This window comes from Erigeron canadensis, chromosome 5 (assembly GCF_010389155.1).
Source record: "Erigeron canadensis isolate Cc75 chromosome 5, C_canadensis_v1, whole genome shotgun sequence".
NCBI lineage: Eukaryota > Viridiplantae > Streptophyta > Magnoliopsida > Asterales > Asteraceae > Erigeron > Erigeron canadensis.
This window is the reverse complement of record NC_057765.1, coordinates 30,993,087-31,006,748: the sequence shown is the minus strand read 5'-3', so window position 1 is coordinate 31,006,748 and position 13,662 is coordinate 30,993,087. Positions and strand designations below refer to the sequence as shown.

General features: G+C 33.4%; 3 protein-coding genes across 5 annotated transcripts; all 3 read right to left on the bottom strand.

The window, feature by feature from the left end:
• Nucleotides 1-1,219: 1,219 nt before the first annotated feature.
• Nucleotides 1,220-2,249, bottom strand: LOC122602403. 2 transcript variants are annotated; one of them, XM_043775093.1, is made up of 3 exons: nucleotides 2,043-2,249; nucleotides 1,923-1,949; nucleotides 1,220-1,846 (listed from the first exon to the last, which is right to left on the bottom strand). In XM_043775093.1, exons 1-3 carry the CDS (start codon nucleotides 2,214-2,216, stop codon nucleotides 1,811-1,813), a joined length of 237 nt encoding a protein of 78 aa, XP_043631028.1. In that variant the 5' UTR covers nucleotides 2,217-2,249; the 3' UTR covers nucleotides 1,220-1,810. The 2 variants fall into 2 exon arrangements, with proteins under 2 accessions (XP_043631028.1, XP_043631027.1); XM_043775092.1 differs by having other exon boundaries at nucleotides 1,220-1,949.
• Nucleotides 2,250-3,827: 1,578 nt separating this feature from the next.
• On the bottom strand, nucleotides 3,828-5,142 carry LOC122602138. Of its 2 annotated transcripts, XM_043774865.1 has the most exons (3): nucleotides 4,793-5,142; nucleotides 4,442-4,598; nucleotides 3,828-4,350 (listed from the first exon to the last, which is right to left on the bottom strand). In XM_043774865.1, exons 1-3 carry the CDS (start codon nucleotides 4,961-4,963, stop codon nucleotides 4,322-4,324), a joined length of 357 nt encoding a protein of 118 aa, XP_043630800.1. In that variant the 5' UTR covers nucleotides 4,964-5,142; the 3' UTR covers nucleotides 3,828-4,321. The 2 variants fall into 2 exon arrangements, with proteins under 2 accessions (XP_043630800.1, XP_043630799.1); XM_043774864.1 differs by having other exon boundaries at nucleotides 3,828-4,598; nucleotides 4,793-5,114.
• Nucleotides 5,143-10,203: 5,061 nt separating this feature from the next.
• LOC122600648 lies at nucleotides 10,204-12,389 on the bottom strand. The gene has a single exon (XM_043773398.1). The coding sequence runs from the start codon at nucleotides 12,297-12,299 to the stop codon at nucleotides 10,353-10,355; it is 1,947 nt and encodes a 648-aa protein (XP_043629333.1). The 5' UTR covers nucleotides 12,300-12,389; the 3' UTR covers nucleotides 10,204-10,352.
• Nucleotides 12,390-13,662: the final 1,273 nt, after the last annotated feature.

Genomic DNA, 13,662 nt, shown 5'->3' with positions numbered 1-13,662 from the left:
ATTATTTGAACAATATACTTAACTGTGGTAATTCATGATTTTTGTATTATATAATTTTGAGAAAAAAGAATAGTTATATATGGTATGTTAAAGGTAATATTTTTCTACTTCAATTCCATTGTCGGATTGTTGAACATATATTTCAATAAATATAAATAACTATAAATACTACTAACTCACAAAGCACCTCGATCAACATAATACAATTTAAATAAGCAAACATGTATCTATGACCAATACATAATTCTTATTGCTTACTTAAATCACTACTAACACTTATGTAGTAACAATCAACAATTACAAGCAAGATATACAGCTTCCACAGTTCCACATAGACAATCCATCACACTATAGCAATTGTGACTTAATTGTCTCGCAAGGAGAGCACTAATTGCCCACCAAGAAAAGCCTTTTTCATAACAAAGCATATTTATGCGAGCCCATTGCTGGTACAATCCCCCGACCCAATAACATTGCTAGCTAGTTTGCTACTCATCTTGAAGACTTGCAGTCTTGAACTAAGCTACATTTTTTGTTTCTTACCATATTTTAAATTCACATTTCATCTGTTGAAATACGGAACAATGAATTTGGTTAATTGTTACTTTAAAGTCACTCTTTAAATAAAGTAATCGTTTTGCATACTGAGTTATTATCCATATCCGAATGCATATAATCTTATCTTAATCTTAATCTTAATATATATTATAAGACAGTTAAACTTATTAACCAATTAAATCGTCCAATTTCATTCAATTGATTTTCGCTTATGTCATCATTTAAATTAACTATATATTGAAAATCCTAATAACTATATCTGACTACGTACTTGTCTGGTCTTACTTTTTAGCATCAATATCAACAAAAACAAAGTTATATATGGATAATAAATGTATATATATCATAATCGACAATCATTTTATGACAAGTAAAAAATTGAAAGTAAATGGGACAGCGGAAGCATAAAGTTTGGGAATTAGATGTAGCAACTTGAAAGATGGCTATATATGGATATTGTAAAGTAAAATCAACATAATGGCTATGAAAATAGTGAGTAAAATCAACACAATATTAACAATGTCAACCATCAATTGATGGATTAGTACTTGGTAGGACTTTTATTTGAGGTCTAGAGTTCAAATGCCGACGTGAGCAAAAATGTTTCCAAGACTAGAGACAGTGGCTCTTAAAACCGGTTCCCTCTAGAATTAAAGCTGGATATATGAAGATGACATAACATTAATAATTAGAGCTGGATATATGAACATGACATAACATTAATAATCTCAAATTTACCGTTACAATTAAAATCAACACAATAATACTTATGGCCTTCACTAGCTAATCACGACACAGATTATTGTCTTGTTAATTCTTTATGGCCTTCCATTGTGTTCAAGAGTGCCAACTGCAGAAGTACCATTCTGCTCGATCTTCTTCAAACTATTATCACCATACCGAATTAATGGCGCTTTATTCATATCTAGAAGATGCAAAACCATCACTGTACCAACCGAACCAACAAACATAGGAATCGGACCAAATATCCATAGAAGCAAAGTGGTTGCAAAGTAAAGTGCACGTAATCCGGCTGCCCAAAAATTACTTCCTCTTCTCACAGCCTTTTGGATGCACTTAACTGACTCAACTGGATCATTACCTACGGGCATGCTTATAAGGAAACAACCATGCACAAAGTGCCGTGTTGTTTGTACAAAACAAGAAAAGGCTAGTAAGAAACAAGATAAAACTGCAATGTGTTTTATGGAGTTAGTGGATTTACTTGTGTCCCCTAAAATAAATTTGCTTGTTAGAAAATGATTGGATGAGTTTCCAAGCACAACTCCTATAAAAGAACATAGAATTAGCGAAATTGAGCTTAAGGAAGTTGAAGCTGACAATTGAGAGTTAAGAACGTTTACAGCAATTCCTCTGTCTTTCGGTTCAATCTGCATCATCAATGATAAGTCAAGTCAAGTTCATTTAGAGCACAAAAATGGCAAAGCATAATAACAGATTTTGCAATGAACACAAGTGCTTACCAGAAGCATTTTTTCGACCCATGCATTCTTGTTATGATTCTCGTAGCCGATTGTTGTGAGTTGAGGACATTTTAGGTATTTGTAGAGAAGAAAGAGGTGATAGAAACACATGATAAAGAAGCCAAATGGCACAAGAATCAAATCCAAGTATTCTTCCTTCCATACCCACCCCATCCTGCTATTTTCTCTCTTCTAAATTGTTTGCTATTGTTTGTTGAGATGAGATGAGGGAGGTGAACATGGCATATGCTTATATATGGGATGTTGAGTTTGACTTTGGTAATTAGTTGGATCTTTGCAATCATTCATTAATCAGTTCACATGCAGTCATTATACTCATATTCCCAACTTGGAAAAGTTTATTAATCATGTTTGTTAGATTATACTATTATAGGCTTTGGTAGGCTCCTCCATCCTAAATAAAAGGGTTGAGTATCAATACATGTTATTACAAATTTATTTAATAGTTGACAATTGACATCTTGAGTTGTTGAAAGGTTTAATGAGCAGAGGAAACATCATGCTTGTTTTAAGGTTTACTTATTTCAAATTTTAGTTTTGGATACATGTCTCCTTAGTTATAGTATTATGTGATTTACCTTCTTTTATAATGGTCGTGAGACCAATCCTTGAGGGACCGATAATAATGGATTGGTTATCCATTGATACAAGTCGAAGTACCTATAATTCAAGGTAGGAACATTTATGCGATAGAAAGAGCAATGCTTAAACTTAAGAATACAATATATCTTGCAAGTACTGTCAATTTCAATCACTGTTAGAGTAGGCAATACCAACTAGTAATACACAAACCAACTTGAAAGAAACCGGATTAGTGATGTGTATTCTCAGCCCATTAACCTACAAGACTGACCTTTTCTGTTTGGGTTTGGGTTGGGTGTTTGGGTCATCAAGTCAACCCACAACCCAATACGATTTCCTTTTACATGTTTTTTTGTTTTTTTTGTTTTGAAAACAAGTCAAAGTTTGGAAAACTAAAAGTCAGACATGTGGATGGCACTATTTTAGTCACAAAACCAGACCTAAACCAACCCAAAAATACAAAACCGTGACCAAAATCAATAGGCAACCGCGAAGAAAACCCAGCAATCAATCAAACTAACAATCAAGCCAAAGCATAAAATCAAAATCACAGTCAATGAAAAATCTCCATTGCTATGCCCTGATACCATATTGACTTGATCAACGGCAAAACGCACAAGATATACGCGAAGTTGCAGTTGAAAGCTCTATTCGTGATTGAAAAATTGCAATTTTACGCCTTAGTTACATACACATACAACTAACCAATAAATTAAGCTGAAATAAAAAAGAAAGTGACTTGTATACTTGTTACACTAATTACTACTATACAACATAACATGTAACATCCTTCAACCTTTACCTTATGGTCTTTAGTCTTACTTCAGCTAATATTCAATTAAGATACAGATCCAGTTGCAATGCTATTATTATATGTTAACAATGGTAATAATTATGCTTATTTTATTATAAACTATTTGGACATTTATCTACGTAGTGAAAATAATTAATTAATAATAAAAAAAGCAGTAGATTAATATGAACCATTTGATCTCATGTACCAAATTGGTACCCACATAAGCCCAGCAGAGATAGTGTCAAGGTAAGTCAACCACTTAAATTCAATTCTGCCTCTGACAAGATTCGAACCCAAGTTGCTACAAGAGAGTGGCGGCTAGTGGCCAACTCTTCGTATTAATTAACAATATGTAAAAGGAAATCAGATCTAGGAGGAACATGAAATAATGCAGCAAATATGATGGTTCTCTTACAAACATAATAGCTACAATACTCATTCACTATTACAAGGCCTCTTAAAATTAATCAACAAATTTATAAAAATAAAAGTTAGCCAATAACATATATATAGAGAGAGAGGTTTAATCTCCATTCAGTTTACTCGATTTTCTGAAGTAGATTCGAAGGAATGTGTTACGGCCTTCCATGATGTTCAAAGACCTCTACGACTTCGGATAACTCTTGCCCAATTCTCTTCAAAAGACCACCATTCCCAGTTTTGTTTGTACTATACTGAATCATGGGCTCTTTATTGATATCAAGGCAATACAAAACCACCACTGCGACAACCGAACCAACAAACATAGGAATCGGGCCAAAAATCCATAAAAGCAAAGTGGTCGCAAAGTAAAGTGCTCGCAATCCAACCGCCCAAAAATTACTTCCTCGTAAAACCGCCTTTTGGATGCAATCAACGGGCACATCACCAGTTGGCATACTTATAAGAAAACACCCATGTACAAAGTGTCTTGTAGTTTGTACAAAACAAGCAAAAGCTAGTAAGAAAAATGATAAAATCGATATGTATTTGATTGTGCTAGTGGATTGACTTGTGTCACCTAATATGAAACTGCTTGTAAGAATGTTATTTGATGAGCTTCCTAGTAAGGCTCCTATAAGAGAACATAGAACTAGAGATATTGAACTTAGTGAAGTCGAGGCTGATAAATGACCGTTAAGAACCGCTACTGCAAATCCTCTGTCTTTTGCATCTAGCTGCATCAAGCCAACAAAAAAAACATAACCAATTAACAAAATAGAGAAAATAAATTCAGTAATGATCAATATGAGGCGTATTTGGGCTTTTCTTATATACATGTTTTTTTAGAATGACAAACTATATATACTGGTACTTTTAAACTACACGAATGCCAGAGATGACTCCCAATACTTTTCTGAGATCAGCTTACCAAAAGCATTTTTTCAACCCAAGCTTTCTTGTTATGATTCTCGTAGCCGATTGCTGTGACTTCAGGGCAATTGAGGTATCTATAGAGAAGGAATAGATGATAGATGCACATGATTAAGAACCCAACTGGCACCAGGATTAAATCCAACTTTTCTTCCTTCCACCATCCCATATTTCTTTACTTTTATCTTTTCTTCTAGCTAGCTCAAGTGTGTGTTTCTTTCTTTCTTTCTTTCTTTCTTTTCTTGAAGTGATCAGGATTGAAGGAGATTAATGTAGCATATACTAGTAATGGTCTATTAAAAGGGTGTTGGTAATTGAAAATGAGATTTGACTTATTCAATGAGATTTGGTGGGAAATTGGGTTAATGGATATTGCAGCATGCACATGGAGTCATTTTCACCACTTGTAAAATGTTTATTCTTCCTAACTTTTGAACTTAATAAACATATATAGTAAAAGTTTTACTACTATATATATATATTAATAATCTATCTTTCTTTCTTTGCTTAATTATTTGAAGTCACGTCCTCCATTATGGTCTTTTCTTCTTAATATATATATAACTAAGGTCAAATAGCTAGCACTATTCATTTGTAGGTCATGTTCGATTTGGTATTTTAATGTTGAGTTTTTGCGGAGCCAAGATTTTTATTTTAGGGTCACCCCGAACAGTTTTCATGATAGTAATAAGTGTAAAATTAAACTACAAAGTTCAATTATACTACTAGTCTGAGGTTGCCAATTACCATAAAATTGGATAAATACTTAAAAATAATATTAAAAATATAGAGTTTTACAGAAATTATCGGGTTGTCATGGTCACCCTTAACCACCACATAACTCCTCCAATGGCTCCTCATTATGTCTAACAGCTTAGTTATGTCGGGGTCCAAAGTCGTCGTCGTCAACGGTATAAACCACATAACTCTTATGGTATACTCGTATATATTAACGATGGTTAAAGAAAAATGTAAATCCTTTAGTCAAGCTAGCCAAACCTTTTGGCTTTAGGCTGGGTTGGTTGAAATATGATAGCAGCCTCATTAGAATTGATTTCTTTAAAACGGCGTATGAACTAAGGAAAACGTTTAGATTTACTTTGGTACAAGTCATCAAGGATGGCTTTATTCATTTTCTAATGAAGTAGGTGCACCATATATCATTATTTCATATTTTATATATATTATTTTAGTTATTTATTATTTCCTTAATTTGTCAAATATAACCATATGAATGCATCATACACCTTCAAATAAAAGGTTTTTACTATTTTACCCAACTTGTCTTGTAATTATATCTTTTATGCAAGGACAAATAATAGTCAAAATAATTATTACGACGATGTCACGATTGCCATGCGTACGTGAACCGAAAAAGGGAAATCAATTTATATCATATAGTGCTCAGACCCGTTCATTAGACGGATAATTTCAAAATAGATTAATCAAAGCTTAATATGATTCGAGCAACCATACCAATATCACAACTTAATCAATACGAAAGCTAAAGAGGATACATATGAAAATTAACATATATATATATATATATATATATATATATATATATATTGATTCCAATGTACCTTTTTTTTCCAAATTTAGTTAAATAAAAAATTTGCAACAAGTATATAATTTGGAAAATACATAACAATTTATCAATAAAAACCATCTCGGACGTTTTGATTTTTTTTGTTGTTGTTCCACTCCGAAACAGTCTATACATGCACAACACGTGTTAGCTTAAGAGCTTCAAGTTTAGCTAATGTGGTCTTATTTTTTTTTAAGAAGAAATCATAACAAACCTATAATGAAAAACAAACTAAATTAAAATAGATAATAATAACAATAACATAAGAATTAAATGTTAAATAATAATAATAATAAAAGATTAATAAAGAGAGAGGATTAGGCTTAAAGAGGGGGATTAGGGGTGTCAAGTATATTCCAACCTTCTCTTTCAGTTATATTATAGATTAGTTAGTATTTACCAAGCGAAATTGAGATATTTTGACTAACAATTAACATAGTCGCTGAGGCTATATAACTTTTAATTTCAAACCCGACATGTGAAATTTGGAATAAACTACATGGTAATTTCTTTTAATACATTTCAACATATGGAAAATCTTGAAAATAAGAGATATTAGAAACCGGAGCCCCAAATGATATATATTTCTGGTCCAATCAATGGTTTGGCCAAACTAGTTAATTGTTTGCTCGTATTGGTTGTATACTTCCTTATTTTCAGATGAAAAGTTGGAACTAGTTTATTGCACAATAACCCCAATTTAACCCCAATTGATACTAGCTCTCCAACCAGACGTAACTGTCTCGAATTGTCTCGAATGATGATTAATAACTACTGATTAACTTGCTGTTTTAAAAAGAAATTATAAAATTTTGCAATCCTACTCGACAAATCTTGTGGAGTTTACAATTTACCTGTAATCATTACACATTGGCTAAATACATATGGATATGGTATAATAATAATGCCATCACATTATCTATACGACTATACTACATAAAAAAAATCCCCCATGTTGAAAGTTACATGGGGGCTAAAAGATCATCAATTCCTAATGAAATGGATGCGACGGTAGCTTGTCTATGTCCAAACTACCCTTCATTAAAAAAATTCTCTTTTTTTCATTTGTATTCATTTATACCCACACAACTCTCTCTATATCTCTCTCTTTTTCTTTCATTTGCGCCATGTTAATGGTACCCGCTGCAACGTGCAGGTACCATGCTATATTGGTAATAAATTTTGAATAAATAATTCACATGTTAACCGAATTTACTTGGTGCTCGGCCGCTTAACATTCTGAAAATCGTACAAAATTTATCAAGATATCATTAGAGAAAAACAAAGTAACAGGAAGAAAAACGTTAATTCTATAAAATTTAAGATAATAAAAAATAAAAAAGAACCAACTAATTGGATTCCAAGTGACAATACGACACCAACGCACAAGAAAGTATTGGACGTACTAAAGTAAGGACAATTGCAGAAGTCCTTATGTTTGTCAGATGAGCACATGTGAAATTTTGCAAGAAATTTAATGGTCAAAGCATTTTGTTTCAATGTGTGTGCAATATTGATAGATCATAAAGTATTTTTTAATATATATTTGGACTCACAATCTAACAAAATAGGAGGGGTCACTTTTTATTTTCCTTTCACAATACTTCCTATCATTTATCATCTACGTTTAAAATGAATCGGATATAGATCACCTGAGATACATAATATTCACATTTGTATTAGTTGATCATCTATATGTGTATCCATTCAAGTCCATTTGTTCATCTATATTGATATCCACCGGATGAAATGGGTTCGAATAGATATAAGAAATTTGTTCGCTAAAGGTTAACTTTAATTAAATTTGATCAATGTGGGGATATCAATTGGGAGCGCGATGATGATACGTTTTCCCCCCTAATTTGGTATCGAGATTATCTAAATATGATCACCGAAATACGTATTACATTGGTGGAAGCTTAGAAAGTGTACATAGAAAAGACATAGTGCATTCATATAATATGACATGTGGTTTGTCGATTGTGGGAGATGTGGTTGAATATACGTATTGGTAAATGCTTAACGTTTAAGAATTATATATGGACCTTTGCTTAATTATTTTAGATGGACAAGATATTACTTTTGCTTAATTTTGGACTATTTTGTTGATTATGACTTCTCAGCTGTGGATAATCGTTTTCCGTACATCGCATGGAACGAGTTGGGCTTCGACGCCGGGGTGGAAGATCCCATTCACTCTAATAATCGGGACTTCTTTTATGTAGCTCTAGTGTACAACACAATAAAATATTAGTATATAAATTGGCAATTCATAGTTTCATACTGTATAAATTACACATAAACCGTATATAGTAGCCCAATCCAAGTTAATGCAACTTACTCCTTTTGGCCCATATTGATTACATAAACCCATTTAGGCCCAGTTTAATTTTATTGATGTTGCCTAATTACGTACTTACCCAATCGTCTTGGCATCTTTAAGAACTAAGAAGGAACCATATTAATTTAAGGTTGTGGGATATATGTACGTCGATCACTTGTATTTAAGTATGGAATAAACCTCAATTGTTATAATGTATGGGAAGTTATGATAGTGTACGAGAAACAAAAAACCTAACTTTTTGGTTAAACAACTTTGTATCGTTATCAATATTTTAGTAGAGAATATGTAATAATCTATATAACATAAGAAGTTATTATCAAAAAGAAATTTGTTTTTATCTAGAATTCTTTTATGAGTATAAGTTTATAGTTCTTATTTTTTTAATTATGTAAATACAGGTTTTTATTCTTAATCTGTATAATTCAAGGAAGATAAATCGCTATCTACATATTCCAATATATTCATATCCATATTCTTATTTGGGTGTCCATCGTTTTCCAAAAGGATGGTTCTTCGCTTACTTTTGTCACTGTTGAAATTAATTTGATTAGAAAGGACTAGCTTTTCAAAATCATGAAACTAAGCTATGAGCATTATAAAATGTTCCCCTCTTGTTTTGCTTTTATTGTGGGTTCGAACAGCTTTTGATCCGTTCGCAATCACCTTTTCTTCGATTGTCTACCCCTGCCTGTTTGCATTTTCCACATTGTTTTCTGCACCAACTGCCTTTTTATATTTAGCATGTTAAAAACCACATAAACGATACTTCCGTATTCTTGCTCCTTGGTGCTTGTGTGGAAATCTAGGTAAGTTAGACCGTTTCTATGACGGTGAAAACTAGATTAATAGGATCGAGTTATTCTATATTTTACCCTGGGTCACGGGTTCGATTTTTCAAAGTGACGTGTTCGTGAGTCATCTTCGGTTTTACAAGCTTCGAATTTTCGGAGTTACACGTCAGGAGGTTTTTCCTTTAAATTACATATAACTCTTGGTGTACATCTTATAAGTTAGATCGAATACGTTAGAGTTAATGCTGCTAGCTCAAAGCTAATCAACATTTATTATACATACATACAAGTATACATATACACAACACGTACATTCAGTCACACAAACAAGGAACCACCACACCCACAAACACCACCCAACACGCTGACATCTAGCCGGAGTACGGCACAGCGGCACACCAAGGCTAACAAGTTGGAAGTGAGGCTTGTGTTAAAGATGTTCTAATACTCACAAACATGGTGAATTTTACAGGAATCTCATCGATTTCGTAGAAAATACAAGTACAATAGAAAACATCAATTTATTAGTAAACTAGTACCAAGAACCATCAATATCCTAGCCTAAATGTGACATTTCTAGCATATATAAATATGCGCTTGCATAGTTGCATACATCCTTGCATCGCATACTTGTGTGCAATGACAATCCAATAACCAAATAATGCAATATTTAGTACACAAGATTATTCTACTAAAAATAAGTGTATTATGAACTAAAATTTCCAATACAATGTACAACATGGCCAACCCCACCTAGTGCTAAAACTGTTTACACTACCCCACACTTCGGTCTTTTTGTTTATCTTATCTGCATTTGACTTCACTAAAAACCATTTTAAAACCCTAACCCAGCTGCGCCGACCCCGAACGAAGCTCGGCGCAACGGCTCAAGCTTCCTATTTTTCCAAAAAAAACTATTTGGAGCCAACTTAGCCGCCGCCGTCCTCATTGGCTCCGATTTGCATCTAGTCAAAACAAATGGCTCATACCCTACCGCATTCACTAGCTTCTCTTCTAGCATCTCCGCCATAGACGGCGCCACCGGTAATGAACACGACGACCGGCCAGGCTGAAGTGGCGGCGCCGCCACACCCGCCGACACCAAATGTTTATCATGTTTAGCACTTTCAAGAGTATCTATGCTACTAATATCACTCACCTTTGACTTACCTTGACCATCTTTGCTGACCGTCAACAAAGACGGCGGAGGTGGCGGCTTCCGGCTAGATGGTCGCCGGAAAAAGTCTTTACTTGATACCCATGTTTCTTTACACACTTCCATTGATAACTTTGGTTCACACATCATTAACAATAAACATTCCGGCAACCCTTCTCTCTCTAACTCCTCACTCTCCCTCTCCTTTGACTTGTCAACCGTTTCTTCCGCCATTTTAGATCTTTCTCCATATTGGGACTCCCCTTCTTCATCATATTTACCTCCAAAGTCTTTGACTTTTTCCATGTTTGACTCCCCTGTTTGACTTTCTTGGATTTCATCCCCTGTATCAAACAATCCTTCACCATCCAACATTTCATCATTATCTCCATCCACATTTTCAAATAATGATCCAAAAAATGTCACAAAATCATCTTCATAATCATCATTACTTTCTCCAATTTCTTGATCTTGATTCACCTTTTTTTCTTGATACACTTCAACATTCTCTCTAGACTCATAAAAATCATACCTTTTTTGTGAAATTTCATCATTTTCATACTCATCAACAATATATTCATTATTATCTTGCTCATCATCATCATCACTTTGACCATTAGTAGATTCCCATAATCTATTAGCAAGTGCCTGCATTTTCAAAGGATCAGATCTACATCTCATTAACAACAAAGCATTTTTAGGTGGTATACAAATACTAACTCTAGCTTCATCTATAAACCCTTCAATTCTATTATTCACAATCTCCAAATCATTAAACACATGTCTTCTTGACACCATAAACTCACTATCCTCATTACAATCTTCCTCTTCATTTTCATCATTGACCACTAGTTGACTATCCCTCCTATTATCACCATCATCTCCATCTTGAAAAGCCATTAACCACCTTGTGAAAAGCCTAGCACAAGACCCAGAAACAGAGCATGAACCCACCTCCCCTGTTTCTTCTGCCGGTTTTCTCTCCGGCGCCGGTGAAAAACATGAACTCCGGCAAGGAAATAAACAACTAAACTCAGACCCAAATGCCCTTAAAGCTTCACAAATAGTTAAAGGCAAATGAACCCATTTTTGACTATAGTTATGGCTATTCCTCTGTTCTTTAAACAAATCTTGATTTGACCCAAGATTAGTACTTTTTGACCGGCCCATTTGATAATTTTCACCAAGTTTTGCACTTTTTGAAAACCCATCATGAGAATGATCTAATTTTCTAAAACTAACATCACCAGTACTATGTCTTCTTGATAAAGATCTCAATCTTTGCTGATTCCCCTGTTTTTTTCTACCCAGTTTTTTCTTGGACTTGACCCGAACTTGACCAATGCAAGTAACTTTAGGAGAAGATGGTTCTGGGTTATCAAACCCATTACCGGATCTTTTCTTTCCGGTGGTAGGAAACATCGCCGGAGAAGCGGCGCCTTTGACGCTCCGGTTGGTTCTTAGTCTTCTACTTAAAGAAGTTGTTAGTGAAATTGGCGGGTCACGTGGGCCGGATCTGTTTGAGCACAAGATTGATCTCATGGAAGATGAATGGTGGTGGTTTCGGGCCGTGAAACAAACGAAGAGGTCGCCGGTGCGATGATGAGATGGTCGGTCGGAATCCATTGATTGATTGGTGGTATTTGTTATATAAACATTGTCAGTGTATGTGTGTGTAATATGGAAGTAGTACAGAGTGAAAAAAATAGAAGGAAAATATGGTGGCAATAAATGTAAGGTGATGATATATTGGCTGTTTTTTTAAGCATAGTGTAACGGTCATAGCCTTGTGGGAATTGGACCCATCATGTGTAAATTACTATTATGCCTTTTGTGTTATAGATCGACAAGTCACTAGGAATTTTACTATTTAGTGTGTTTTAATTTGATATTTTTTTTTATTGGATTAAGATGCCTTCAAATTAATCTCAACTCGAGGGATAAAATTATGAAGATTATAACCATTAGATTGAAATTAATGACTAACATTTAATGCTTATTTTTAAATCTCAAACCCTTAATTTTGATCTAATGATTAATATCTTTTCAATTTTACTTCTCAAGTTGTGATAACTTAAGGGGATCTCTACCCATTTTTATTCTAATGAGTTTAATTAGTTTTCACAAATAAAGATAAGTTGCAATTGAGATGATAGCAATTGAGATGATAGCCCATTAGTTAAAATAGATTTTTAATTTGTGATTTTTTCTTAAGAGTTAAAAGTTTGAATCATATTACATGCAAATGTGATGAAGAACCTTATCAATGTTTTATCTATCTATACATGTGAAAACAAACTTTTAAAGTCGTTACTTAGGATTAAAACCAGACATGAATATATCAAATTTGGGGTTTTAGTTATTTATCCATTATGCTTTTTTTAAAAAAAAGTTTATTATTCAACATACTAGATCAAATTTTACTTCATAATACTGATTTAGTATATACATTGGAGATTGCATAATGTATAAGTTTGGAGTTTTGTTGACAAATGGAAATGGGTTAGAGAAAGTACATTGCATATAAAATAACGAAACATTTGGGGAATGAACATGTATACAGGTCAATAGGATCATGTCTAGTTGCAAATATTATCACAATTTACGAGTGTATTAAGTTTGATTTTAATAATTACGTTATTCATTGCAATGGTATATTAGATAAAACTTTACGACATGTTAGACATCGATAAATACGTTTGTTAGAATATTTAAAGTACGTTTGATTGTCAACTTCACTCGTTCAAGCAATAGAATGTTGAAAAGGTTTCCTTCGAGATTAATTATAAGGTTTATTTCGATCTTAACGAAGATGTATCTTTGATATAATAAAGTTTAGTTCGGATTATTTGTTGGATTTTTGTTACAGAAGAGTTGATACTCATTAGTCATTACTCAATACTCATTATTGGTTTATAAAAATACAGCGTGAGTGGCAATATTGTAATAAGATCACTGTATATAGGTAAATTTTTTTGAAAGGTGAATT

Bases quoted from the DNA above. Each gene is read 5' to 3' on its own strand.
- LOC122600648 (XM_043773398.1), bottom strand. From the start codon at position 12,299: ATGGATTCCGACCGACCATCTCATCATCGCACCGGCGACCTCTTCGTT.
- LOC122602138 (XM_043774864.1), bottom strand. From the start codon at position 4,963: ATGGGATGGTGGAAGGAAGAAAAGTTGGATTTAATCCTGGTGCCAGTT. The intron at 4,599-4,792 runs GTAAGCTGATCT...GGCTTGATGCAG, and splicing joins GGGTTGAAAAAATGCTTTTG to CTAGATGCAAAAGACAGAGG.
- LOC122602403 (XM_043775092.1), bottom strand. From the start codon at position 2,216: ATGGGGTGGGTATGGAAGGAAGAATACTTGGATTTGATTCTTGTGCCA. The intron at 1,950-2,042 runs GTAAGCACTTGT...TTGATGATGCAG, and splicing joins GGGTCGAAAAAATGCTTCTG to ATTGAACCGAAAGACAGAGG.